The sequence below is a fragment of the Oncorhynchus nerka genome, linkage group LG2 (genome assembly GCF_034236695.1).
Source record: "Oncorhynchus nerka isolate Pitt River linkage group LG2, Oner_Uvic_2.0, whole genome shotgun sequence".
In the NCBI taxonomy this organism is placed as follows: domain Eukaryota; kingdom Metazoa; phylum Chordata; class Actinopteri; order Salmoniformes; family Salmonidae; genus Oncorhynchus; species Oncorhynchus nerka.
This window is the reverse complement of record NC_088397.1, coordinates 91,565,249-91,591,490: the sequence shown is the minus strand read 5'-3', so window position 1 is coordinate 91,591,490 and position 26,242 is coordinate 91,565,249. Positions and strand designations below refer to the sequence as shown.

At 44.4% G+C, this 26,242-nt stretch overlaps 2 protein-coding genes across 2 annotated transcripts; both read right to left on the bottom strand.

The window, feature by feature from the left end:
- Positions 1-13,514: 13,514 nt before the first annotated feature.
- On the bottom strand, positions 13,515-19,220 carry rbm15b (RNA binding motif protein 15B). The gene has a single exon (XM_029653302.2). It carries the CDS (start codon positions 18,496-18,498, stop codon positions 15,970-15,972), a length of 2,529 nt encoding a protein of 842 aa, XP_029509162.2. The 5' UTR covers positions 18,499-19,220; the 3' UTR covers positions 13,515-15,969.
- Positions 19,221-19,324: 104 nt separating this feature from the next.
- On the bottom strand, positions 19,325-23,602 carry manf (mesencephalic astrocyte-derived neurotrophic factor). Its single transcript, XM_029653303.2, has 4 exons — positions 23,370-23,602; positions 22,507-22,634; positions 22,231-22,372; positions 19,325-20,309 (listed from the first exon to the last, which is right to left on the bottom strand). Exons 1-4 carry the CDS (start codon positions 23,458-23,460, stop codon positions 20,125-20,127), a joined length of 546 nt encoding a protein of 181 aa, XP_029509163.1. The 5' UTR covers positions 23,461-23,602; the 3' UTR covers positions 19,325-20,124.
- Positions 23,603-26,242: the final 2,640 nt, after the last annotated feature.

The following is a 26,242-nucleotide window of genomic DNA, read 5'->3' as shown; positions in this document are numbered from 1 at the left end:
GCCACCCAAACCCCAGGCCACCCCAATCCCAGGCCACCCAAACCCCAGGCCACCCCAATCCCAGGCCACCCAAACCCCAGGCCACCCCAAACCCCAGGCCACCCAAACCCCAGGCCACCCCAATCCCAGGCCAGCCAAACCCCAGGCCAGCCAAACCCCAGGCCAGCCAAACCCCAGGCCAGCCAAACCTCAGGCCAGCCTAACCCCAGGCCAGCCTAACATGATTTTGATTAGATTTTGTCTAATATATTGTATGTGCAGGGCTCCCTTGTGAAAGAGACCCTGGTCTCAATGGTGACTCCCTCTCAAATGAATTGAGAGGAATTGAGTAAACAAGGCTAATAATGTTTTCAGACTCTTCTAGAATCTAGCTCCATCTGGTTTAGCTAGCAAGGGGCTCAGTTAGGAAGGGGTAGTGTGTGTGTGTGTGTGTGTGTGTGTGTGTGTGTGTGTGTGTGTGTGTGTGTGTGTGTGTGTGTGTGTGTGTGTGTGTGCGTGCGTGCGTGCGTGCGTGTGTGTGTGTGCGTGTGTGTGTGTGCATGGCTTGAGTGTGTTTTTGTTTTGCATATGTGCACACTTCCCTAGAGTGTGTGTGTGTTTGTGTGTGTGTGTGTGTGTGTGTGTGTGTGTGTGTGTGTGTGTGTGTGTGTGTGTGTGTGTGTGTGCATGGTGTGTTTTTGTTTTTGTGTGTGTGTGTGTGCGTGTGTGTGTGTGTGTGTGTGTGTGTGTGTGTGTGTGTGTGTGTGTGTGTGTGTGTGTGTGTGTGTGTTTCTCCCTCCCATCCCATTGATTTTCCTCCTCTAATGGAGCTCTCCTCATGATTCCACATTAATATTTCACTACCTCTTCTATCCATTTCCTGCCTGCATGGCTCTTAAGCCTGGATGGACGGTGATTGGTTGCTTACCGGGAGTGCCGAGCATGCCTGCCTGTCTGCCTGGTTGCATCTATGTACTAGGAATGTGCCAAGTAGTGGGACAAAATGAGTATCTTAACAGATATGGGCAATGTTCTGGATACAATTGTGATCCGATGATTTTTGTTTAAAAATATATAATAATTGCCAGCAAGCAAAGAGTCTCCAAACTATACTGTCCTGTCTTTGAGTCAGTCATATGCGTGGCTATAAATAACTCAACTGGCTAATTTGCTGTCTGTAAAGAGAAGGGCGGGCTTTATGTTGATGCTACTGCTCTGATTGGATAGAGTGAAGCTATATTTCTTCGTTCCCTCGCTTCATAATTTCACCCTTTCCCTCGCATGTTCTTCGGTCTGATCGTTCAGTTTGCTGCTGCCTGCTACTATGATAAATCACATGAGGAGGATGTTTTTTTATCAAGCTATCGATGAGCTTAATATCTAACAAGTGGTGCCAGGGTAGGGAATATGATTAAATACTAATGGGCATTCTGACTGAATGACAGCAAACGTGGCTGTCTGCTGCTAGTTGAGGACACACAGACACACCTTTGCACTCTGTTCTGAATATGTTGTTTATTTTGTAGTGAGAACGTGCAGGGAGGTATTTTGTCAACATTTACAGTATTTAGGCATATTAAAACACTTCCGTTTTCTTTTCTTTTTTTGGGGTTCACGAGTCTCATCCGATCCGATTATCAATTTACAGATAAAACTATGAATACCAGTGTGGACAATTCGTCACTCCCCTACAATGTACTCACCCATCCATCCGTCACCATGCAGACTATAGACCACACCCCTGGGACCTCCCTTCTCCCCTGCATCACTGATCTGTGGAGAGAGCCGCGGAGCTATGGAAAATTAGGCAACTCTAGTTCCAGAATAAGATGGCAGTAAATGTCTCTCTGACTTTAGAGAGAATATTAGATTGAGCTGAGTTTGTCTATGGCATACCGTATGAGTGAGGGATATAGTGAGCTGAGTTTGTCTATGGCATACCGTGTGAGTGAGGGACATAGTGAGCTGAGTTTGTCTATGGCATACCATATGAGTGAGGGACATAGTGAGCTGAGTTTGTCTATAGCATACCGTATGAGTGAGGGACATAGTGAGCTGAGTTTGTCTATAGCATACCGTATGAGTGAGGGACATAGTGAGCTGAGTTTGTCTATAGCATACCGTATGAGTGAGGGACATAGTGAGCTGAGTTTGTCTATGGCATACCATATGAGTGAAGGACATAGTGAGCTGAGTTTGTCTATAGCATACCGTATGAGTGAGGGACATAGTGAGCTGAGTTTGTCTATAGCATACCGTATGAGTGAGGGACATAGTGAGCTGAGTTTGTCTATGGCATACCGTATGAGTGAGGGACATAGTGAGCTGAGTTTGTCTATAGCATACCATATGAGTGAAGGACATAGGCCTACTAGTGCACAAATATAAAGGACCTGGCAAAATGGTTGTCATTTTTTTATAGTTTTGTCTACACAAACATTTGTACACATATCAATATATCTGTGTGTTCAGGGCCACAGAGTCACAGTAATATCTGTGTGTTCAGGGCCACAGAGTCACAGTAATATCTGTGTGGTCAGGGCTACAGAGTCACAGTAAAGTCTTGTAATATCTGTGTGTTCAGGGCCACAGAGTCACAGTAAAGTTTAGTAGTATCTGTGTGTTCAGGGCCACAGAGTCACAGTAATATCTGTGTGGTCAGGGCTACAGAGTCACAGTAAAGTCTTGTAATATCTGTGTGTTCAGGGCCACAGAGTCACAGTAAAGTTTAGTAGTATCTGTGTGTTCAGGGCCACAGAGTCACAGTAATATCTGTGTGGTCAGGGCTACAGAGTCACAGTAAAGTCTTGTAATATATGTGTGTTCAGGGCCACAGAGTCACAGTAATATTTGGTAATATCTGTGTGTTCAGGGCCACAGAGTCACAGTAGAGTCTGGTAACATCTGTGTGTTCAGGGCCACAGAGTCACAGTAAAGTCTGGTAACATCTGTGTGTTCAGGGCTACAGAGTCACAGTAAAGTCTGGTAACATCTGTGTGCTCAGGGCCACAGAGTCACAGTAAAGTCTGGTAACATCTGTGTGCTCAGGGCTACAGAGTCACAATAAAGTCTGGTAACATCTGTGTGCTCAGGGCTACAGAGTCACAGTAAAGTCTGGTAACATCTGTGTGTTCAGGGCTACAGAGTCACAGTAAAGTCTGGTAACATCTGTGTGCTCAGGGCTACAGAGTCACAATAAAGTCTGGTAACATCTGTGTGCTCAGGGCTACAGAGTCACAGTAAAGTCTGGTAACATCTGTGTGTTCAGGGCTACAGAGTCACAGTAAAGTCTGGTAACATCTGTGTGCTCAGGGCTACAGAGTCACAGTAAAGTCTGGTAACATCTGTTTGTTCCCTCAAAGTGTACACCTCCCTTTATGGGTTTAAAAGAAAATGATTGGAAAATAGAAACACCCTCAAGATATGCCAATCCAGTGATTATACATTTGTGATGGTTAGTGAATAAATGCACATTTCAAGAAGAAGGAGAGATTATTGGGATGCACACAAAGTCTCAGGATCTTATAGGCCTACACTGTCATTATATAATCTCTCTAAAGCCTTGTTTATACCTGGTTCTGTGACGATGAGACAGCCTATAGGGAAGAGGTCAGAGACCTAGCAGTGTGGTGTAGGGAGAACAACCTCTCCCTCAACGTCAGCAAGACTAAGGATCTGATCGTGAACTACAGGAAAAGGAGGGCAGAACAGGCCCCCATTAACATCGACGGGGCTGTAGTGGAGCGGGTCGAGAGTTTCAAGTTCCTTGTTGTCCACATCACCAACAAACTATCATGGTCCAAACACACCAAGACAGTTGTGAAGAGGGGACGACAACACCTTTTCCCCTTCAGGAGACTGAAAAGATTTGGCACAGGATCTCAGATCCTCAAAAGGTTATACAGCTGTACCATTAAAAGCATCCTGACTGGTTGCATCACCGCTTGGTACGGCAACAGCTCAGCATCCAACCTTAAGGCGCTATAGAAGGTAGGGCCCTAAAGATCGACAGACTCTAGCCACCCTAGTCATAGACTGTTCTCTCTGCTACCGCACGGCAAGTAATACCAGAACACCAAGTCTAGGACCAAGAGGCTTCTTAACAGCTTCTACCCCCAAGCCATCAGACTGCTGAACAGCTTCTACCCCCCAAGCCATCAGACTGCTGAACAGCTACTACCCCCAAGCCATCAGACTGCTGAACAGCTTCTACCCCCAAGCCATCAGACTGCTGAACAGCTTCTACCCCCAAGCCATCAGACTGCTGAACAGCTACTACCCCAAGCCACCAGACTGCTGAACAGCTTCTATCCCCAAGCCACCAGACTGCTGAACAGCTTCTACCCCCAAGCCACCAGACTGCTGAACAGCTTCTACCCCCAAGCCACCAGACTGCTGAACAGCTTCTATCCCCAAACCATCAGACTGCTGAACAGCTTCTATCCCCAAACCATCAGACTGCTGAACAGCTTCTAACCCCAAACCATCAGACTGCTGAACAGCTTCTACCCCAAACCATCAGACTGCTGAACAGCTTCTACCCCCAAACCATCAGACTGCTGAACAGCTTCTACCCCCAAGCCATTAGACTGCTGAACAGCTTCTATCCTACTACCAGTATTTCTACTCTACTAACAGTATTACCCCTACCTACATGTATATTACCCTACCTACATGTATATTACCCTACATGTATATTACCCTACATGTATATTACCCTACATGTATATTACCCTACATGTATATTACCCCTACCTACATGTATATTACCCTACATGTATATTACCCTACATGTATATTACCCTACCTACATGTATATTACCCTACATGTATATTACCCTACCTACATGTATATTACCCTACCTACATGTTCAATTTTAATGATGGTGTTGGAGTCATTCGTGGCCATGCAGTAGTGGGTTAACAGGGAATACAGCCTCGGGTCAGATTAAATAGCGCCCTAAACTAAATACTTTAAATATAGAAATTATAAAGCAATATTGCAATGTTTTTTTGATAAACATTTTCTTCAGCATTGGTGAAGTCTCTCCAATGGAATGAGTTCAATTCTGCATAAAGACAATATCTACAACTTTAGTTGGATTTTGTACAATTTAGCCAACCTTTCAAAAGAATTCTCCAGAAATGAAATCCCAGATTATAGTTTTCTATGATGACACCCATATCCAGTTGGGAATGAATTTTTAATCCTGTGTTTCATCAAACCAATGTTCCATTTCCTTGATAACACTGCCCCCTAGTGTCGATACAGACATGGGAAAAGACAAAGCAGTTTGTTTTCCTGCTCGTACTTACATTGTTTACCCCTAATATTTACAACTTGGACGACCAACAGTCTTAATGGGAGCTGTTCATACATGATTGCATTGTTGGACCCTGTAGCAACCAGTTTTTTTAGGTGTCTTTTGAATGTATTGACATTTTACAGCAGTTTGTGTACACCACCTACTCTACAGACAGATTCAATCTGAACACCACCTACTCTACAGACAGATTCAATCTGAACACCACCTACTCTACAGACAGATTCAATCTGAACACCACCTACTCTACAGACAGATTCAATCTGAACACCACCTACTCTACAGACAGATTCAATTCAATCTACAGACAGACACCACCTACTCTACAGACAGATTCAATCTGAACACCACCTACTCTACAGACAGATTCAATCTGAACACCACCTACTCTACAGACAGATTCAATCTACAGACAGAACACCACCTACTCTACAGACAGATTCAATCTGAACACCACCTACTCTACAGACAGACAGATTCAATCTGAACACCACCTACTCTACAGACAGATTCTACAGACAGATTCAATCTGAACACCAATCTACAGAACACCACCACCTACTCTACAGACAGATTCAATCTGAACACCACCTACTCTACAGACAGATTCAATCTGAACACCACCTACTCTACAGACAGATTCAATCTGAACACCACCTACTCTACAGACAGATTCAATCTGAACACCAATTTCTACAGACAGATTCAATCTGAACACCACCTACTCTACAGACAGATTCAATCTGAACACCACCTACTCTACAGACAGATTCAATCTGAACACCACCTACTCTACAGACAGATTCAATCTGAACACCACCTACTCTACAGACAGATTCAATCTGAACACCACCTACTCTACAGACAATCTGAACACCACCTACTCTACAGACAGATTCAATCTGAACACCACCTACTCTACAGACAGATTCAATCTGAACACCACCTACTCTACAGACAGATTCAATCTGAACACCACCTACTCTACAGACAGATTCAATCTGAACACCACCTACTCTACAGACAGATTCAATCTGAACACCACCTACTCTACAGACAGATTAATTGTGACATTTAAATTCAAGCTTCACATGTGCAAAATGTGATTGAAGTGTTCAAAGCTCAGTACATTGTACTGGATGTAACAGTGATGGTACCGTAAGTGCTTTCGGTCCAGGATTTTCAGTGCAAGGTTATACAGTGATTCTAAGGGTCTCTGCGCTGTCTGTCTGGCCTGGGACCAGGGTGTTTTACACTGGGGCATGTCAGAGAACACCATCGATGTGAAAGAATATGAACCAAACCAGCTGTGTCAAAGGCCTTTTTTTCATGTCAAGGAAGACTGCTCCGACCACATTTCCCTCATCCAATGATTTCTTGATGTTCTCCAGGAGAACAGTTTGCTGTTTCAGTGGAGTATTTTGGTCTGAATCCAAAAGTGTTCCCGGTGCAATACTGATGCTCACCCAGATATGACATGAGCTGTTCTGCTTGGACTTTCTCCAACACTTCAGATAGGACAGGCACAATACTGGCTGGTCTGTAGTTACTTGTCAGTTCAGAATATTGACTTGAAGATAGGTGTGACTAGAGTGATTTTCCAGGCCAGCTGTTAATGGAGATATTTATCAGGTGCGTGAACTGGTTTTGCCAGGTTATCATTATACTCCTTAATGAATGCAGTGTTGAAATTGAATATCTCTGTAGAGTAGGTGGTGTTCAGATTGAATATCTCTGTAGAGTAGGTGGTGTTCAGATTGAATCTGTCTGTACTCTCTACAGACAGGTACAGACAGATTCAATCTGTCTACAGACAGGACACCACCTACTCTTGAATCTGTCTGTAGAGTAGGTGGTGTTCAGACACCACCTATTGAATCTGTCTGTAGAGTAGGTGGTGTTCAGATTGAATCTCACAGTACTCTACAGACAGATTCAAGTACAGGTGGTGTTCAGACACTCTTTGAATCTGTCTGACATATTCAATCTGAACACCACCTAGAGTAGGTGGTGTTCAGATTGAATCTGTCTGTAGAGTAGGTGGTGTTCAGATTGAATCTGTCTGTAGAGTAGGTGGTGTACATTGTCTGGATGTAACATTGAATCTGTCTGTAGAGTAGGTGCTGTGTCTGGCCTCAGGGTGTTTTACACTGGGGCATTGAATCGATGTGTCTGTCAAAGGCCTTTTTTTCAGTAGGTGGTGTCTCCAGGAGAACAGTTTGCTGTTTCAGTGGGTAGATCCAAAGTGTTTGAATCTGATGCTCACCCAGATGACATGAGAGTAGGTGGTGTTCAGATTGAATCTGTCTGTAGAGTAGGTGGTGTTCAGATTGAATCTGTCTGTAGAGTAGGTGGTGTTCAGATTGAATCTGTCTGTAGAGTAGGTGGTGTTCAGATTGAATCTGTCTGTAGAGTAGGTGGTGTTCAGATTGAATCTGTCTGTAGAGTAGGTGGTGTTCAGATTTCTGAGGACTATCACTCTGTTTAACACACCCGTGAGTTCAAAAAAGTCTGATTTATTTCCCTCAGTGCCACTGGTGGGATCTGGAGGATGGAAGCAAACTTCATGGCAAAAAGAAGTTGTTAAATGAATTTACCAATCTGTCCTTGATCAAACACTTCCCCCATCACTCATTCAATCTGAACACCACCAATCTGTCCTTGATCAAACACTTCCCCCATCACTCATTCAATCTGAACACCACCAATCTGTCCTTGATCAAACACTTCCCCCATCACTCATTCAATCTGAACACCACCAATCTGTCCTTGATCAAACACTTCCCCCATCACTCATTCAATCTGAACACCACCAATCTGTCCTTGATCAAACACTTCCCCCATCACTCATTCAATCTGAACACCACCAATCTGTCCTTGATCAAACACTTCCCCCATCACTCATTCAATCTGAACACCACCAATCTGTCCTTGATCAAACACTTCCCCCATCACTCATTCAATCTGAACACCACCAATCTGTCCTTGATCAAACACTTCCCCCATCACTGTTTTACGACAAACACTTTGTGTTTTTACTTGTGGATTTATCAGGTTTTTAATTTGTTTCCATATTACTGTACTATTTCATTTAACATCTGTTAAAACACAAAGTCACAACGTTTTGCTGTCACAGCATCCTATGTAGTCCCCTGTATACTTGCATGTCAGTCCCCTGTATAGTTGCATGTCAGTCCCCTGTATAGTTGCATGTCACTCTTCCTGCATCCTATGTAGTCCCCATGTATACTTGCATGTCAGTCCTCCTGCATCCTATGTAGTCCCCTGTATACTTGCATGTCAGTCCTCCTGCATCCTATGTAGTCCCCTGTATACTTGCATGTCAGTCCTCCTGCATCCTATGTAGTCCCCTGTATAGTTGCATGTCAGTCCTCCTGCATCCTATGTAGTCCCCTGTATAGTTGCATGTCAGTCCTCCTGCATCCTATGTAGTCCCCTGTATAGTTGCATGTCAGTCCTCCTGCATCCTATGTAGTCCCCTGTATAGTTGCATGTCCTCCTGCATCCTGCATCCCCTATGTCAGTCCTCCCCCTGTAGTACTTGCATGTCAGTCCTCCTGCATCCTATGTAGTCCCCTGTATACTTGCATGTCAGTCCTCCTGCATCCTATGTAGTCCCCTGTATAGTTGCATGTCAGTCCTCCTGCATCCTATGTAGTCCCCTGTATACTTGCATGTCAGTCCTCCTGCATCCTATGTAGTCCCCTGTATACTTGCATGTCAGTCCTCCTGCATCCTATGTAGTCCCCTGTATACTTGCATGTCAGTCCTCCTGCATCCTATGTAGTCCCCATGTATACTTGCATGTCAGTCCCCTGTATAGTTGCATGTCAGTCCTCCTGCATCCTATGTAGTCCCCTGTATAGTTGCATGTCAGTCCTCCTGCATCCTATGTAGTCCCCTGTATAGTTGCATGTCAGTCCTCCTGCATCCTATGTAGTCCCCATGTATACTTGCATGTCAGTCCCCTGTATACTTGCATGTCAGTCCTCCTGCATCCTATGTAGTCCCCTGTATACTTGCATGTCAGTCCTCCTGCATCCTATGTAGTCCCCTGTATACTTGCATGTCAGTCCTCCTGCATCCTATGTAGTCCCCATGTATACTTGCATGTCAGTCCTCCTGCATCCTATGTAGTCCCCTGTATAGTTGCATGTCAGTCCTCCTGCATCCTATGTAGTCCCCTGTATAGTTGCATGTCAGTCCTCCTGCATCCTATGTAGTCCCCATGTATACTTGCATGTCAGTCCCCTGTATAGTTGCATGCGACGCATATAAGGCCCTGCCCCGCCCCCCTTTCGGAAAAGCTGACCACGACTCCATTTTGCTGATCCCTGCCTACAGGCAGAAACTAAAACAAGAGGCTCCCACGCTGAGGTCTGTCCAACGCTGGTCAGACCAAGCTGACTCCACACTCCAAGACTGCTTCCATCACGTGGACTGGGACATGTTTCGTATTGCGTCAGATGGAAATATTGACGAATACGCTGATTCGGTGTGCGAGTTCATTAGAACGTGCGTCGAAGATGTCGTTCCCATAGCAACGATAAAAACATTCCCAAACCAGAAACCGTGGATTGATGGCAGCATTCGCGTGAAACTGAAAGCGCGAACCACTGCTTTTAATCAGGGCAAGGTGTCTGGTAACATGTCCGAATATAAACAATGCAGCTATTCCCTCCGCAAGGCTATTAAACAAGCTAGCGTCAGTACAGAGACAAAGTGGAATCTCAATTCAATGGCTCAGACACAAGAGGCATGTGGCAGGGTCTACAGTCAATCACGGACTACAAGAAGAAACCCAGCAGTCACGGACCAGGATGTCTTGCTCCCAGGCAGACTAAATAACTTTTTGCCCGCTTTGAGGAGAATACAGTGCCACTGACACTGCCTGCAACGAAAACATGCGGTCTCTCCTTCACTGCAGCCGAGGTGAGTAAGACATTTAAACGTGTTAACCCTCGCAAGGCTGCAGGCCCAGACGGCATCCCCAGCCGCGCCCTCAGAGCATGCGCAGACCAGCTGGCCGGTGTGTTTACGGACATATTCAATCAATCCCTATACCAGTCTGCTGTTCCACATGCTTCAAGAGGGCCACCATTGTTCCTGTTCCCAAGAAAGCTAAGGTAACTGAGCTAAACGACTACCGCCCGTAGCACTCACTTCCGTCATCATGAAGTGCTTTGAGAGACTAGTCAAGGACCATATCACCTCCACCCTACCTGACACCCTAGACCCACTCCAATTTGCTTACCGCCCAAATAGGTCCACAGACGATGCAATCTCAACCACACTGCACACTGCCCTAACCCACCTGGACAAGAGGAATACCTATGTGAGAATGCCGTTCATCGACTACAGCTCGGCATTCAACACCATAGTACCCTCCAAGCTCGTCATCAAGCTCGAGACCCTGGGTCTCGCCCCGCCCTGTGCAACTGGGTACTGGACTTCCTGACGGGCCGCCCCCAGGTGGTGAGGGTAGTCAACAACATCTCCTCCCCGCTGATCCTCAACACGGGGCCCCACAGGGTGCGTTCTGAGCCCTCTCCTGTACTCCTGTTCACCCACGACTGCGTGGCCACGCACGCCTCCAACTCAATCATCAAGTTTGCGGACGACACAACAGTGGTAGGCTTGATTACCAACAACGACGAGACGGCCTACAGGGAGGAGGTGAGGGCCCTCGGAGTGTGGTGTCAGGAAAATAACCTCACACTCAACGTCAACAAAACTAAGGAGATGATTGTGGACTTCAGGAAACAGGAGAGGGAACACCCCCCTATCCACATCAATGGATCAGTAGTGGAGAGGGTAGCAAGTTTCAAGTTCCTCGGCATACACATCACAGACAAACTGAATTGGTCCACTCACACTGACAGCGTTGTGAAGAAGGCGCAGCAGCGCCTCTTCAACCTCAGGAGGCTGAAGAAATTCGGCTTGTCACCAAAAGCACTCACAAACTTCTACAGATGCACAATCGAGAGCATCCTGGCGGGCTGTATCACCGCCTGGTACGGCAACTGCTCCGCCCTCAACCGTAAGGCTCTCCAGAGGGTAGTGAGGTCTGCACAACGCATCACCGGGGGCAAACTACCTGCCCTCCAGGACACCTACACCACCCGATGTTACAGGAAGGCCATAAAGATCATCAAGGACATCAACCACCCGAACCACTGCCTGTTCACCCCGCTATCATCCAGAAGGCGAGGTCAGTACAGGTGCATCAAAGCTGGGACCGAGAGACTGAAAAACAGCTTCTATCTCAAGGCCATCAGACTGTTAAACAGCCACCACTAACATTGAGTGGCTGCTGCCAACACACTGTCATTGACACTGACCCAACTCCAGCCACTTTAATAATGGGAATTGATGGGAAATGATGTAAATATATCACTAGCCACTTTAAACAATGCTACCTTATATAATGTTACTTACCCTACATTATTCATCTCATATGCATACGTATATACTGTACTCTAGATCATCGACTGCATCCTTATGTCACTAGCCACTTTAACTATGCCACTTTGTTTACTTTGTCTACATACTCATCTCATATGTATATACTGTACTCGATACCATCTACTGTATGCTGCTCTGTACCATCACTCATTCATATATCCTTATGTACATATTCCTTATCCCCTTACACTGTGTATAAGACAGTAGTTTTGGAATTGTTAGTTAGATTACTTGTTGGTTATCACTGCATTGTCGGAACTAGAAGCACAAGCATTTCGCTACACTCGCATTAACATCTGCTAACCATGTGTATGTGACAAATAAAATTTGATTTGATGTCAGTCCTCCTGCATCCTATGTAGTCCCCTGTATAGTTGCATGTCAGTCCTCCTGCATCCTATGTAGTCCCCTGTATAGTTGCATGTCAGTCCTCCTGCATCCTATGTAGTCCCCATGTATACTTGCATGTCAGTCCCCTGTATACTTGCATGTCAGTCCTCCTGCATCCTATGTAGTCCCCTGTATACTTGCATGTCAGTCCTCCTGCATCCTATGTAGTCCCCATGTATACTTGCATGTCAGTCCCCTGTATAGTTGCATGTCAGTCCTCCTGCATCCTATGTAGTCCCCTGTATAGTTGCATGTCAGTCCTCCTGCATCCTATGTAGTCCCCTGTATAGTTGCATGTCAGTCCTCCTGTGACTTTTTTATTTTTAGGAATGTTTTTAATGCCGCATTTCGTTGTTTCATGAGTTGAAAAAGAGAAACGTCTAGCCTTGGTAACTGCGTTTTTTTCTTTGATTAGTGCTTAGTGTTTTTTGAGAAACTTGTCTACAACTTGTCCAATAGCGGATATAATTTCATCAAAACACTGATTTGTCTTATGTAGTTGCAGAGTATTGTCCCAATGAAATGCTTTCGGGTCAGTTTCTAACGCTATAACATTTCTGGGGAGAGCCAGCCCAGAGGGTTTGCTGGTATTTGAACACCAAGGGGGCGGCAGGGTAGCCTAGTGGTTAGAGCGTTGGACTAGCAACCGAAAGGTTGCAAGATCAAATCCCTGAGCTGACAATAATTGGCAGGTTGTTGTTCTACCCCTGAACAAGGCCCACTGTTCCTAGGCCGTCATTGAAAATAAGAATTTGTTCTTAACTGACTTGCCTAGTAAAAAATGTTTTGTTGATGAGTTTCCTAACAATAATGTTGTGATCTGAGAGACCTGTTATTATAAACTGGGTGGTTTGAGCCCTGAATGCTGATTGGCTGACAGCCATTGTATATCAGACTGTATACCACGGGTATGACAAAACATGTATTTTTACTGCTCTAATTACATTGGTAAGCAGTTTATAATAGCAATAAGGCACCTCAATTTTTAATTTAATTTTATTTAACTAGGCAAGTCAGTTAAGAACAAATTCTTATTTTCAATGACGGCCTAGGAACAGTGGGTTAACTGCCTGTTCAGGAGCAGAACAACAGATTTGCAACCTTCCGGTTACTAGTCCAACACTCTAACCACTAGGCTACTCTGCCGCCCTAAGCACTCTGTGTTGCATCGTGCTTAAGAACAGCCCTTAGCCGTGGTATATTGGCCATATACCACACCTCCTCCGGCCTTAGTGGTTCATGAGAACGCACCAACATGCTGTTCAACCGACTGCCTGTATAACAAGAAGCCATCGGGTGCAAATTAAGAATTGAGAAATAAAGAAAACAAAAGGATTTAAAAAGAGAATAAAACGTTTAATTTCATTTTTCATACATGTTGAAACAACAGAGAAAACGATCAAATGGACTGGTTGGTTTAAGTAAGTATACAAACCCCATTGAAAATGGGTAGTGTCCTACCATGTGACAAAGTCATGTAAATTAGTCAGCATCGCATAGTTCACATAACAGAATAACAAAACAAACCATAGATCTCATTCTCTGTTGGTTGTTTAAAGAAACCTTGCATTCGGTAGTAGCGTCTAAAACCAGTCTCATGTGGGTGACAAAGCCAGAGTCCCAAATGGAGACGTATTCCCTACGTACAGCACTACGGTTGACCAGGGCCCCACGCAGGCCTTAGGGTGCTGTTTGGGAAGCAAAAAACACTTTTGCTTTTAACTAACACCAATCTGATGTTATGTAGTGACAAACACTTTTCCTTTTAACTAACACCAGTCTGATGTTCTGTTCTCTTAACTAACACCAGTCTGATGTTCTGTCATTTTAACTAACACCAGTCTGATGTTATGTAGTGACAAACACTTTTCCTCCTGACTAACACCAGTCTGATGTTATGTAGTGACAAACACTTTTCCTTTTAACTAACACCAGTCTGATGTTCTGTTCTTTTAACTAACACCAGTCTGATGTTCTGTTCTTTTAACTAACACCAGTCTGATGTTATGTAGTGACAAACACTTTTCCTTTTAACTAACACCAGTCTGATGTTCTGTTCTTTTAACTAACACCAGTCTGATGTTATGTAGTGACAAACACTTTTCCTTTTAACTAACACCAGTCTGATGTTCTGTCCTCTTAACTAACACCAGTCTGATGTTATGTAGTGACAAACACTTTTCCTTTTAACTAACACCAGTCTGATGTTCTGTTCTTTTAACTAACACCAGTCTGATGTTCTGTTCTTTTAACTAACACCAGTCTGATGTTATGTAGTGACAAACACTTTTCCTCTTAACTAACACCAGTCTGATGTTCTGTCATTTTAACTAACACCAGTCTGATGTTATGTAGTGACAAACACTTTTCCTTTTAACAAACACCAGTCTGATGTTCTGTTCTTTTAACTAACACCAGTCTGATGTTCTGTTCTTTTAACTAACACCAGTCTGATGTTATGTAGTGACAAACACTTTTCCTTTTAACTAACACCAGTCTGATGTTCTGTTCTCTTAACTAACACCAGTCTGATGTTATGTAGTGACAAACACTTTTCCTTGTAACTAACACCGGTCTGATGTTATATAGTGACAAACACTTTTCCTTTTAACTATTCTACTACTCAAGAGTTAGTCCATTCATTCCGGTGATGTTTTCTTCAAATAACCATTAAAATGGCCCCAGTATGATTCAAACAGACAGACATGTTTAAAGCACCTAAACTAATAGATGAATAGAACATGTACTTCAGTGTTACAACACAGCTCAAAGACACAGCATGGAGAAATTGAACTGTCTCCAACATATCAGTGGGTGGATTTCATTTGTATTGCATTTTTTGTGATAAAAAAAAAAAAAAAAACCCAGATGATTTAAATAAATTGTAGAGGAAGCCCATTCTGCCTTACAACGGCAACAGTGTTGCATCAACAAGAGAGGACCGACAACCCTTTTGTCTAGTATGTCAAAATCATTCGCAAATAGGCTTTAGGCTCATTCAGTACATAAAAAATAAAAAAAGAGCTAAACTAAACCAGCCATGAACTGTATAATACCACATTAGGACCAAGACAGAACTGTTAACAAATCATATCTGTAGCTGAAACAATACTGCAAAACAACAACGGTTTAAAATCAATAGCCAGTAAATAGGAGTGGAACTTGACCACCGGTTGGAAGGTAAAATCTGTACAACAAAACAACTTCCTGCATGCAACAGCCAATCAGAGCACACAATTCTCAAATGAAGGTGGAACTTCTGGAATGGTGAAATAAAAACAACAAACATACAATCATATCATATGACACATAGTCCTGTTGTAGAAGAAGCCTTTAGATATACTGCTTGGTCAGTTTAGTTCCAAAAAAATAAACGATCCCTCACTCAGTTGTAGTGTTTCACTTCAAGAAATGCAGACAAAATGTCTGTCCCGTCATACATCCAGTATTTTAATACAAAGTCTGTCAGTATGTCTCAAAGGATCCCTTGCTTGGAGTGACAGCAGCTCGGTCTCTGTTTGTAGTGACACTGTCTGTTAGGGGCATAGGTTCCGTAGAGAGGGACATAGAACCCCCCCCAGAGAGAGGACGATGTGTCTGTCTACAACAGTTCAGTCCCTTTACACGGAAGTGAAACAGCCATTACCCCCCACAGAGACAGAAAGTGGTGTTTTACTTAATTAGCTATTGACAATCACTACTATTTCCTTGCTCAGAGCTCAGTGTGTTGTTAACATGGAGAAATAAATGACATCTAACACTATAGACAGAGAGGTGACTTCTGTCTTAGTTAGGCAGAGTCATAAACAATCACAACCACCAGGTGCTCTTCATCCAGATTCTCCAAAGTCCTGCGAGGGGTCTGGAGGAACTGCTGGGAAAAGTCACAGGGGGGGAAGGCGTACAGCATGCCCCCCTTTCCCCCCTCCTTAGCCCCACCTACAGGTAGACTGATCACTCCTGCAGCCTCCTTGTTCCTCAGGTAGGTGACCAGGTGACGGAGGAGTCTGATCTGTAGGCCTGGTTCAGGTGGAGGGGCCTCGCGGTCGATGGGGCCCTGGAGGGCCAGGAGAACAGCGTAGCCCTCGGAGCCACCATGCTTGATCCTCCTGGTGACCTCGTCCAGCCTGGTCTGGTCCATCCTCAGTCGCTGGGCAATCTTCAGCTGGGTCAATTTCCCCTTGGCCTGGTGGTCCTTCATGACAGAGTGGAAGAACCCGGAGCCTCCCTCCAGCAGGTGCATGTTAGTGGGGAAACAGGAGTTCTTCAGGGCGAAGTGACCGTGCCAGGCTTTGGTGAGGGTGGCAGCATACTCCGACAGGGTACTGAGTGTCTTAGGGTCTTTATTAGGCGTGTCAGACAATGTGTGGTTGTTGTCGCTCACATTTCTGTGGTTGCGTTCCTTTTCCCTGTCCCCGCCGGTCTTCAGACCCCCATCCCGGTCCTCGTTGGAGTGGCGGCTGCTGTCGGGGCTCTGTCCCCTGGGCTCGGTGGTGGAGTCTGGGGCTCTGACCCTGGCTCTGTCTGGGCTGTCCTCTGGAGAGGCTGGTCCTCCTCCCCTCACCTTGGACCTGCCTCTCTCCTTCTCCTGAGAGGGACTGCAGCGTCTCCGTCTCTCCCCCCCAGCCCGCGCTGCGTCCCTCTCCTTCAGCCAGCGCTCTCGGCTGCGGCTCCGGGCTGCTCGGTCCCCCCGCCCTCCACGGGATCCCCCAAATGCTTCCCCCCCCCTACGCTCCAGGCTCTTGGTTGGGCTGGTGAACTCTCTGTCTCCCCTGTCCCTGTCCAGCAGAGCCCTCTCTCTCTCCCGCTGGGTGAACAGGGCGTGTGAGGGGGGCGAGCGGTCCCTGGCACGGAGCTCTCTCTCCAGGCTGCAGTCGCGGTGCCTCGCGCCATAACCCTCAGGCAGCAAGTCCAGGTGGGCAGGCAGGGGCACAGGGGGCTGGTACCCTGCTGGGTAGCTACGAGGCAGTGGCTCCTCCGCCTTGGCGAAGTCCACCCTCAGCCTCCGCTCTGGGCCTCCCAGGGGGAAACCTCTCATCTGGGCACAGGCGGCCTGTGAGGCGTCCAAGCTTTCATACTGAATATAGGCAAAATTGTCCCCTTTCACATAGTCTATGTTTCGAATGCTGCCGAAGCGATCAAACTCACGGGCTAGTGTTGCTAGGGAGTTGGTAGGGCCGAGGCCACCTACCCAGAGTCTCGTGGTGGGGTTGGCTTTACCGTAGCCAATCTTCACCGGGTTCCCACCGATCACGCGGCCCTGCATGGTTATCTTAGCCCGGTGAGCCATGTCTAAGTTCTGGAACTTGAGGAAAGCGTAGGCTCCACCCTGACCGCGCGCCGGCCGTTTAATCACAACTTCCTCAATGATGCCGTACTTATCGAAGCCTCTCCTCAGCTCGCCCTCGGTGACGTTGTGATCCAGGTTGCCAATGAACAGGTTCCTGCACGCCCTCGCATCATCCTCTGGCTTTATGTCTTCGTGCTCGGGTACTGGCAGGCCGTATGGCCGCCCCCTCTCATCCAACATACCGTAGTAATCTAAGATCCTCTCCCTCTCTCTGCTCAGTCCCAACCCCTCTACAGGGTAGTGTCTCAGTGCTCGGATGTCTCTGATACTGCTAACTCCTGCCCCTGGGGACAGGGACCTCTGTCTATAAGGGGGATATGAGGCGCCATGAATGGGAATGTAGCTCACATCCGGCGGCGTGCAGCTGCGACGACGGACGTACATGGCCTCTACTTTAAGGGGGCGATCATACAGCACTAACCTGGTCTTGGCATGCCTGGCCTCTTTAGCGTCTTCCGGGTGACGGAAATTCACGTACGCAACACGGCCCAGCTCTGGAGTGTGAGATAGTTTCACACTAACGTCCCCGAACTTTTTAAACTCGTGGAACAGTCCGTCTTCAACATGTTCGTCAGAAAGCACCGAGCCTAGATTGCTAATGAGCAACGATTTGTATTCCAGATTCCCCCCCGCTCCCCCCCGGGGGCCCAGTAGCTCGGTCACCGCTTTGCCTTTAGGCAGGGCGGCTGTAGTCCGGAGAGCGGGGCGGCCGATCAGACCGAGGTCGTGGTGTTGTTGTCGGTGGTGAAGTGGGTCTCCAGCGGCCCCGCGCTCCTCCCGAAGCCGCGTCTTTTCTCGTTCCCTGCTCCTGCTCCGAGCATGTTGCCTTCGGCTTTCAGCGAGCAGCAAGGCAAGAGGCGGGGGCGGTAGGTCCTCTCTCCGTGGCCCGTCTCGTTCCCGCTCTCTTTCCCGTATTCGTTTCGCTAAAGCCCGACTAGGACTGGAGTCCCTCCCGGCCTGTCGTTTCATTTTCAAACGATACCCAAACTTTTTAGGTAGGTAACGTTAGCTAGTTAGCTAGCCAGTGTCTGTAGAAACAATCCGGTCTGGAATACAATACCTCGATTTTTAATCAGACGTTGCACAGATACGGACGATTTACTAACTTGTAACTAATGTCCGCAACGTTGAGACTTTGCATTTATAGTGAATTAAAAGGATAAACACATTTAAAAACATTATCAGAGAACCGACATCAACGCCGCCATCTTGGACAAAAGGAATGCGACGTTCCGCCAATGGGAGGGGTTTGAGTCGACGTCGCGGGAGGGGTAGTGACGTGACATAGGACGCATATTCCCCCAACCTCAATTTAGCAAATAATATGCGACACAAATTACATAATTAGGCAGGATCATGTAAATGTAAACTGTATCGCGGAAACGTATACAGTGCCAAGGCGAAATAAATGGTTCGTGTATTTCTAATGACTACAGTACATACACTCTGGAAAATATCATGTTTCACATTGTCAACACGCAAACCTACTGGAATAGACTCGCAATAGGTGACATTGATTCACAAAGAAAATCAGATAGGGTCATTTCTACTGAGCTGCATCCGAGGAAAAAGTTAGACGAAGTTCCTTATACTAGTCATACATTAATGACATGCATGCCTCCCATTAGTGAAATATGTTCATGCAGTTCTTCAGAAGCTCCCTGGGCAGTCACATTCAGAAAAAAAAAAGCTGAGAGTCATAAACTTTAGTAATGTAGTTAAGCCAGAGAACTCAGTTGGTGCACAAGTATTCATACAAAATTAGATATACATCTGATCATGGCACTTCTGACACTGGGTTTTCATATTTTAATGGAAAAGTAGAGCACAGTTGTAACAAACACTAGGTCTTACATGAAAGGTTCAGTGTGAAAGAACAGCACAAATTCCTTTCAAGTTGTCTTCTCATTTCTTTTCCCCTCCGTCTTCAATTCTATTTCCTTTCCGGGGTGGCCACCCTTATCGATAGAGCTTTAGGGACAGTATGGGTGCAGGTACTTGTTCCAGCCAAGCAGTGTCGCACCACAGTATCACAACTCAAGGTCTCGATTTGCAAACTGATTAGTAGAATCAGGAACTTTACTTACAGCTTGCCTGGAATAAAATCCCTGCACCCACTGTCTAAGACTCTCTGCCTAAAAGCTTGTCCACCCCTGTTCTATTTTATTAAACCGTTAATAATTAAGTCAAATAATAAAGTCTATCCCTTCAAAAAAAAGAAACTAAAGGGCATGTACAGACTGTCGGGTGGTTCATATACCGCACAGCGAACATTTCACACCACAAAAATAACCTCAGGGCCACCATGGCACCTAGTAACACAGTATCCCCCCCAAATGGCACTCTATTCCCTACTTAGTTCACTATTTCTGACCAGGACCCAGAGCTCTGGTCAAAAGCAGTGCACTATATAGGAGAACAGGGTACTATTTGGGACACCGTGTGTCAGAGTTGAAACGTGACCTAGGATCAGGTGGGTCCCACCATTTCTTATCCATTATGATGTAAAAAAAAAAGGCTAAATGGATCCTAGATCAGCACTTCTACTCCGAAACACTGAACACAAACCCAGGTCTGAATCCCCCCTCCATTCTGTTACAGATCAGTCCTTGCTTGGGCTGCGTTGGGGGCGTACTTGGGCATGAGTTCATTGATCTTGCGGATGAAGTCAGACTTTTCCGCGCAGCCTTTACACGACTCTCCCCACTCCTCCAGGATCTTCTTTAAGTCCTTCACCTTCAGCTTCTTCAGGTCCACTGTGCTCAGATCCACCTGTTTGTCTGCAGGAAAGGGAGGGGGGAAAAAAGGGAGATAAAGATTACAGTGTAACAGAGTTGGATTCGTAACCTCAGTCCTCAGCTTTAAACCTCACCACCCGCTACGCCAAACTGCTAGCTTTTCGGTGGTGTAACTGGCTAAGAGGGTTTCAGGAAGGTGGTCAAGCCTATGCGGCAGAGGATTCGAGATGGAGTGGCAGTAAACAAGCACAGTGACATCCGTTTGATATAAAAACCAATCAATAAAAAAAGGTCAAGAGACTGAACACTATTCTATGCTCCAATGTGATTTACTGACAGCATGGGAGCATACAGAATGCAGAGGCATTTTCCACCTTCTATATAGAGCGAGAAGGATCACGTTTCACTGCCAGGGCAAACAGTCCCACACGAACCTCCACAGACAGGCCATGGATTTGGTAGTGATGTTCAAAATAGGTCCTGGTCCGTTTGTGTACATACTGTAAATAGATTGTACAATATAGGTCCAAACCCTGCCTGCATACACCAGCGTGTTTAGACTATGAGCCACAAACAATTAGCCATTGGAATTGTGAATGCTGTAAAGAACAATATTGGCTAAACGTTTTGTAGTAGTCTCACGAGACTAAAACTATGGGAAGTAACAATGGAGAAAACAGGTAATAGTAGAAAGATCCCATGTGGCTCAGTAGGTATAGCACAGTGTTTTTAATGCCAGAGTTGTGGGTTCGATTCCCACGGGGGACCTGGAAGAAAAATGTATACACTCAAGTCGCTCTGGATACAAACATTTTCTACACTGAACTAAAATATCAAATGCAACACGTTATGTTGGTCCCATGTTTCAAGAGCTGAAATAAAATATCACTGAAAATGTTCCATATGCACAAAAAGCTTATTTCTATCAAATTGTGCACAAATGTGTTTACATCCCTGTTAGTGAGCATTTCTCCTTTGCCAAGATAATCCATCCACCTGACAGGTGTGGCATATCAAGAAGCTGATTAAACAGCATGATCATTACACAGGTGCACCTTGTGCTGGGGGAAATAAAAGGCCACTAAAATGTGCAGTTTTGTCACACAACACAATGCCACAGATGTCTAAAGTTGAAGTAGTGTGCAATTGTTGCTAGAACATTGAATGTTAATTTCTCCAATAATACGTTCTAGGGAGGGGCTGTACAGTCATTGCTTTTGTCCAATCACAATGCAACTTAGGTTTTGGGTTACACAGCTACGAGGTGAAAAAGGCAATGCTTGTGGAATGTACAGTGTACAGTCGTTTAGAGAATTTGGCAGTATGTCCAACCGGCCTCACGACCTCAGAACACGTGCATGGCGTTGTGTGGGCGAGCGGTTTGATGATGTCAACGTTGTTAAACAGTCCCCCCTGGTCGCAGTGGGGTTATGGTAATGGCAGGTATAAGCTAAGGACAATGAAAATAATTGCATAATTATTATTATTTTTTTAAAGATGTCAATTTGAATGCAGAGATGCCGTAACAAGATCCTGAGGCCCATTCCCGTGCCATTCATCCACTGCCATCACCTAATGTTTCAGCATGATACTGCACAGCCCCATGTCGCAAGGATCTGTACACAATTCCTGGAAGCTGAAAATGTCCCAGTTCTTCAACGGCCTGCATAGTAGCGGTTAGAGCATGGTGGTAGTAACAGAAAGATCGCTGGTTCGAATACCCAAGCCGCATATTAGGTCATGTGAGATGGGTCCACCTGGGAGGCAGGTAGCCTAGTGGTTCGAGCCTTGAGCCAGGTTTGAATACCCACACAGACAAGGTGAAAAATCTGGCGATGTGCATTTGAGCAAGGCACTTAAGCCTAATTTGTTACAGGGGCACTCTACTATGGCTGACCCTCTAAAATAACACTTCACTTATCCAGTGTATGTGACAAGACTTTAATTTTATTTATTTTTTTACCATATTTCAGTTCACAGATCTGACTGTCCTTCTTCTTTAGTTTCTCACAGATCTTGTCCACTGGTGTGTGGTAACTCAGGGGCTTGGAGATTTCGTTGAGGATTTTGGTGGCTGCATCATTTGTTCCACCAATGTAGTAACACTAGGGTACAGTAGGAAGAAAAAGAACAGCAATGAATCAACAAACCCAGTGGATAATCTGGATAGGACACAATGTAACTACTTAAATCGCCTTCCATTAAACAAAACAAAAAAAGATTAGCCTAAATCACTCACAAAGCGGTTTTCCTTGCCCTTGGCATCTTTGCAGGTTTTGACGAGGTCCTTCTCGATGTCTGCGCTGGTGAATTTAACATGATTGTCTTGCAATGACTGGTAGAACCGACCCAGGAAGCTCACACACACTGAAAGACAAAATAACAAGGCAGCCATCGGTACGATTGTAAAGTGGTGACACATCAGGACTAATGCATTACCTTATAGACTAGCTAAACTTATGATAAAAACATTTAATCTAATGTTAATCTATACCAGAAATACATAACTCCAGTTGTGGTGGACATATGGGGCATATGGGTGGATTTAGGCCTACAAACCTATGAATTATGATGTTATGATACATATGGATAAGCCTGCCCAAATCTACTTAAATCAGCCATCATATCTAAGATAAGAAAAATAACTTGAAGGACCCAAGAAGCACATTATCTCACCAACTGAAACCACATGCAGCAACTTAACTGACTTGCCTGGTTAAATAAAGAAAAAGCATAAAATACATTTTTTTTTTAAATAAATACTTGCCTGGGGCACAAGGCAAGGCTTTAATGAGCAATTAGCTATATGACTCTTCATTGACAAGTACTAGCTAAGCTAGCCAGATACAGCAAACTACAACGTTTTAAAAAACAAACACTTAAATTCAAGAGAACACATTGAAAAGATCTTAGCTTTTGTATCTAGCAAGACAAAATCAATTTGATGAAGATTGTTGTACAGCTCCATGAATTATCAGTCAAGGGTTTCACAATATACGTTGCCATAACACTTAGCTACTAATAGCTATATCCATAGTTACAGTGACGTGTGATATATATATATATATATATATATATATATAAAAAGACAAACCAACCCACCTTCACACTCCCCATCTTTCAAAGCGTCGCTACTACTCGGTATCAACGCTAGCGCCGCGAGGGCGACCGACAAACTACTCAAACACAACATTTTACGATGAATAACGTATTCTCTTTTTAGCTAGTTAGATGTAAACGTAACGATACAAAACTATTTAGCTACAAATGACAGCTACACATGAGCCTCCAGAGTCGACACCGGTAAAGTGAGCACGCAATGTCCTGATTCTGCGAAGCTTCCTGCTAAACACGTAAACCTATGCAGGATTCCCATTGGTTCTCATTTTACTTTCTAGAACGCGATTGGTTCGTTTCCTGAAACATTCCACGCACATTTCTCTGATTGGCTACGTGCTCTTCGTTCCGGGGACATCGTCCAGTTGGCGCCATGCGATTGGATTACAGCTCTGTATGTTAATTTAAAGCAGAGATCTATGTATAATGACGAGATGCTCATGTCTCCACACTAACAATGGGTGTCTTCCCAAAGGCGAAAAGGCAGACGAAAATTTTCAAAATACGCCCATAGAAACGCATTGGTTTTATGTTGGACAGATTTTGACGAGAATGAAACCTTTCGTTTGGCCTCTTCCTCTCTGTTGACGGTCATATCTGATCATTTCCGGTAGAAACATCGGGCATAGAGCAGAAAGTGACTGCTCTTTATTCATTGGGATAATGCTGCCTGTGTACATTTATATAATATGATTTAATATAGGTAATATAATCGAAAGCACAATAATATGGTCTCTTCTCTGGTTTAGGCTGTTTCACAAGATGTTGGTGTAAATAAGGCAACCACACATTTATGCTGCGTTCAAATACTAGTCGGAACTAGGTTGTAGTTGCGAACTGGTGGAGTTTTCCTGGTTCCGGCTAGCCATTGAACGCGCCACAAGCTGTGTCTTCGTCCCTGTATCACAGACAGAACAGGGAAACCCGATTTTGATAAACTCCCATATCTACTGGGTGAAATACCACAGTGTGCCATCACAGCAGCAAGATTTCTGACCTGTTGCCACAAGAAAAGGGCAACCAGTGAAGAACAAACACCATCATAAATACAACCCATATTTATGCTTATTTATTTTCCCTTTTGTACTTTAACCATTTGTACATCTTTACAACACTCTATATATACATAATATGACATTTGTAATGTCTTTATTCCTTTGGTACTGTTGTGAGTGTAATGTTTACTGTTCATTTTATTGTTTATATCACTTTTGTTTATTATCTACTTCATTTGCTTTGACAATGTTAACATATGTTTCCCATTCCAATAAAGCCCCTTGAATTGAATTGACAAGGAGCGAGATGTATCACCGGATGTATACATCTGGAGGAGAGGAAAACCAGTGGCCGGCAGCGGGAGAGTTCGAAGCGACAATGGAACTGGGCCGACATTCTGCAATATTTGTCATAGATGAAACATCTGATATCAATAGTTTTCTGTTCCGAAAACAATCATATTTTGCTGAACAGATTGGACTAAGTTTTGTAGACTTTACCCTTTGCCAAAATATCTAAAGTTGTTTTGTAGTGCGAGGGCGAATTGAGTCATTGCACACTCGCACTTCTAACGAAAATATACAAAATACTTGCTGTAACGCGCCATTAGGATCTCGCTAACTCGTGCTTGGCTCTTCTCACCTCCTTGCCTCTTCTGTCCACTATGATTCATTTGCTCCCTTTGGAAACAACAGGCTGTGGTTTATCCTGAGTGTTGTAAAAACATGTGGTGGTACTAAACAGCATATCAAATTACCTTAGCAATTTAGAAGTTTAGCTAAAGAACCCCAAACAAAAGTAGTTGTGAATGATGTTGAATCAAATGAAAATATACATTTACAGTGTAAGCAAATGCATAATGACCTAGTTGTGTATTTTCCCATCACTATAACAACTGATAAATAATGACAAGTTGGAAGCAGCAGTGAGTCAATAAAACATGATATTTAATGTTAGGCATTAATAATAATGAATAAATTCCACATCACAGTAGTTGAAGTGAGTAGGAAAAAAGTGTGTATGTATTTACATCTAAAATCCACATCACAGTTGATTCACGCTAACACAATATATACAATAAATTACTTTTAGAGTAATGAAAGGTTTTGTATTCCGTAAGAGTGACAGAAGTAGAACGTATCTCGCTAACTGTCCAGAATTGATGCAAAACACACAAAATGATCATCAAAATAATTAGGCAAAGTGAAATAAGTCACATTTTTGTATGTTTTTGTCTAGTTTTTCTATGTTTTAAAAACACATTTACATCAGAAAGTACAAGGCAGACAATTAATAATCACAATCTTTACATGGTTTGCCCTTTTGTAGCCTTATAAATACATCGTGTTGTCGTGGTTAAGAGCGTCTGCTAAATGACTTAAATGTAAATGTAAATGTGGTTATTTAAAGATAATTGAGAAGAGCCTGACAAGGTGGTCTGGAGGTAAAGACCTGCAATGATTTCAGAAATGTTTTGTACCCCCATTTGTATGCCTCATTTGCAACTTGTACCGCCATTGTACCCCCCAACCTAGATCCTACTGCAGTTTTCTATATTTACAAAGAACAACTGAAAAAAATTAACACTTTCATGAGTTCCGTTCTTGCTTACTATTCCACTCAACTGTCTCCATTTTTTTAATTTAACCTTTATTTTACATTGGCCCTGACTTGCCACAAAGTAAGACTGAACAACCGTTTATTCATATTAAATGATAGGCTACACATAATCAAATACTCTGTACCCAGTTCCCAGAACAGTGTGTCATTCTGCTGGATGTAATCAATATACTAGACACAACTCAATTGTAATGTGTGTGTTTGAAAGTCAAGTGTGTATGGAATAATTGTCTGAGTAGAAA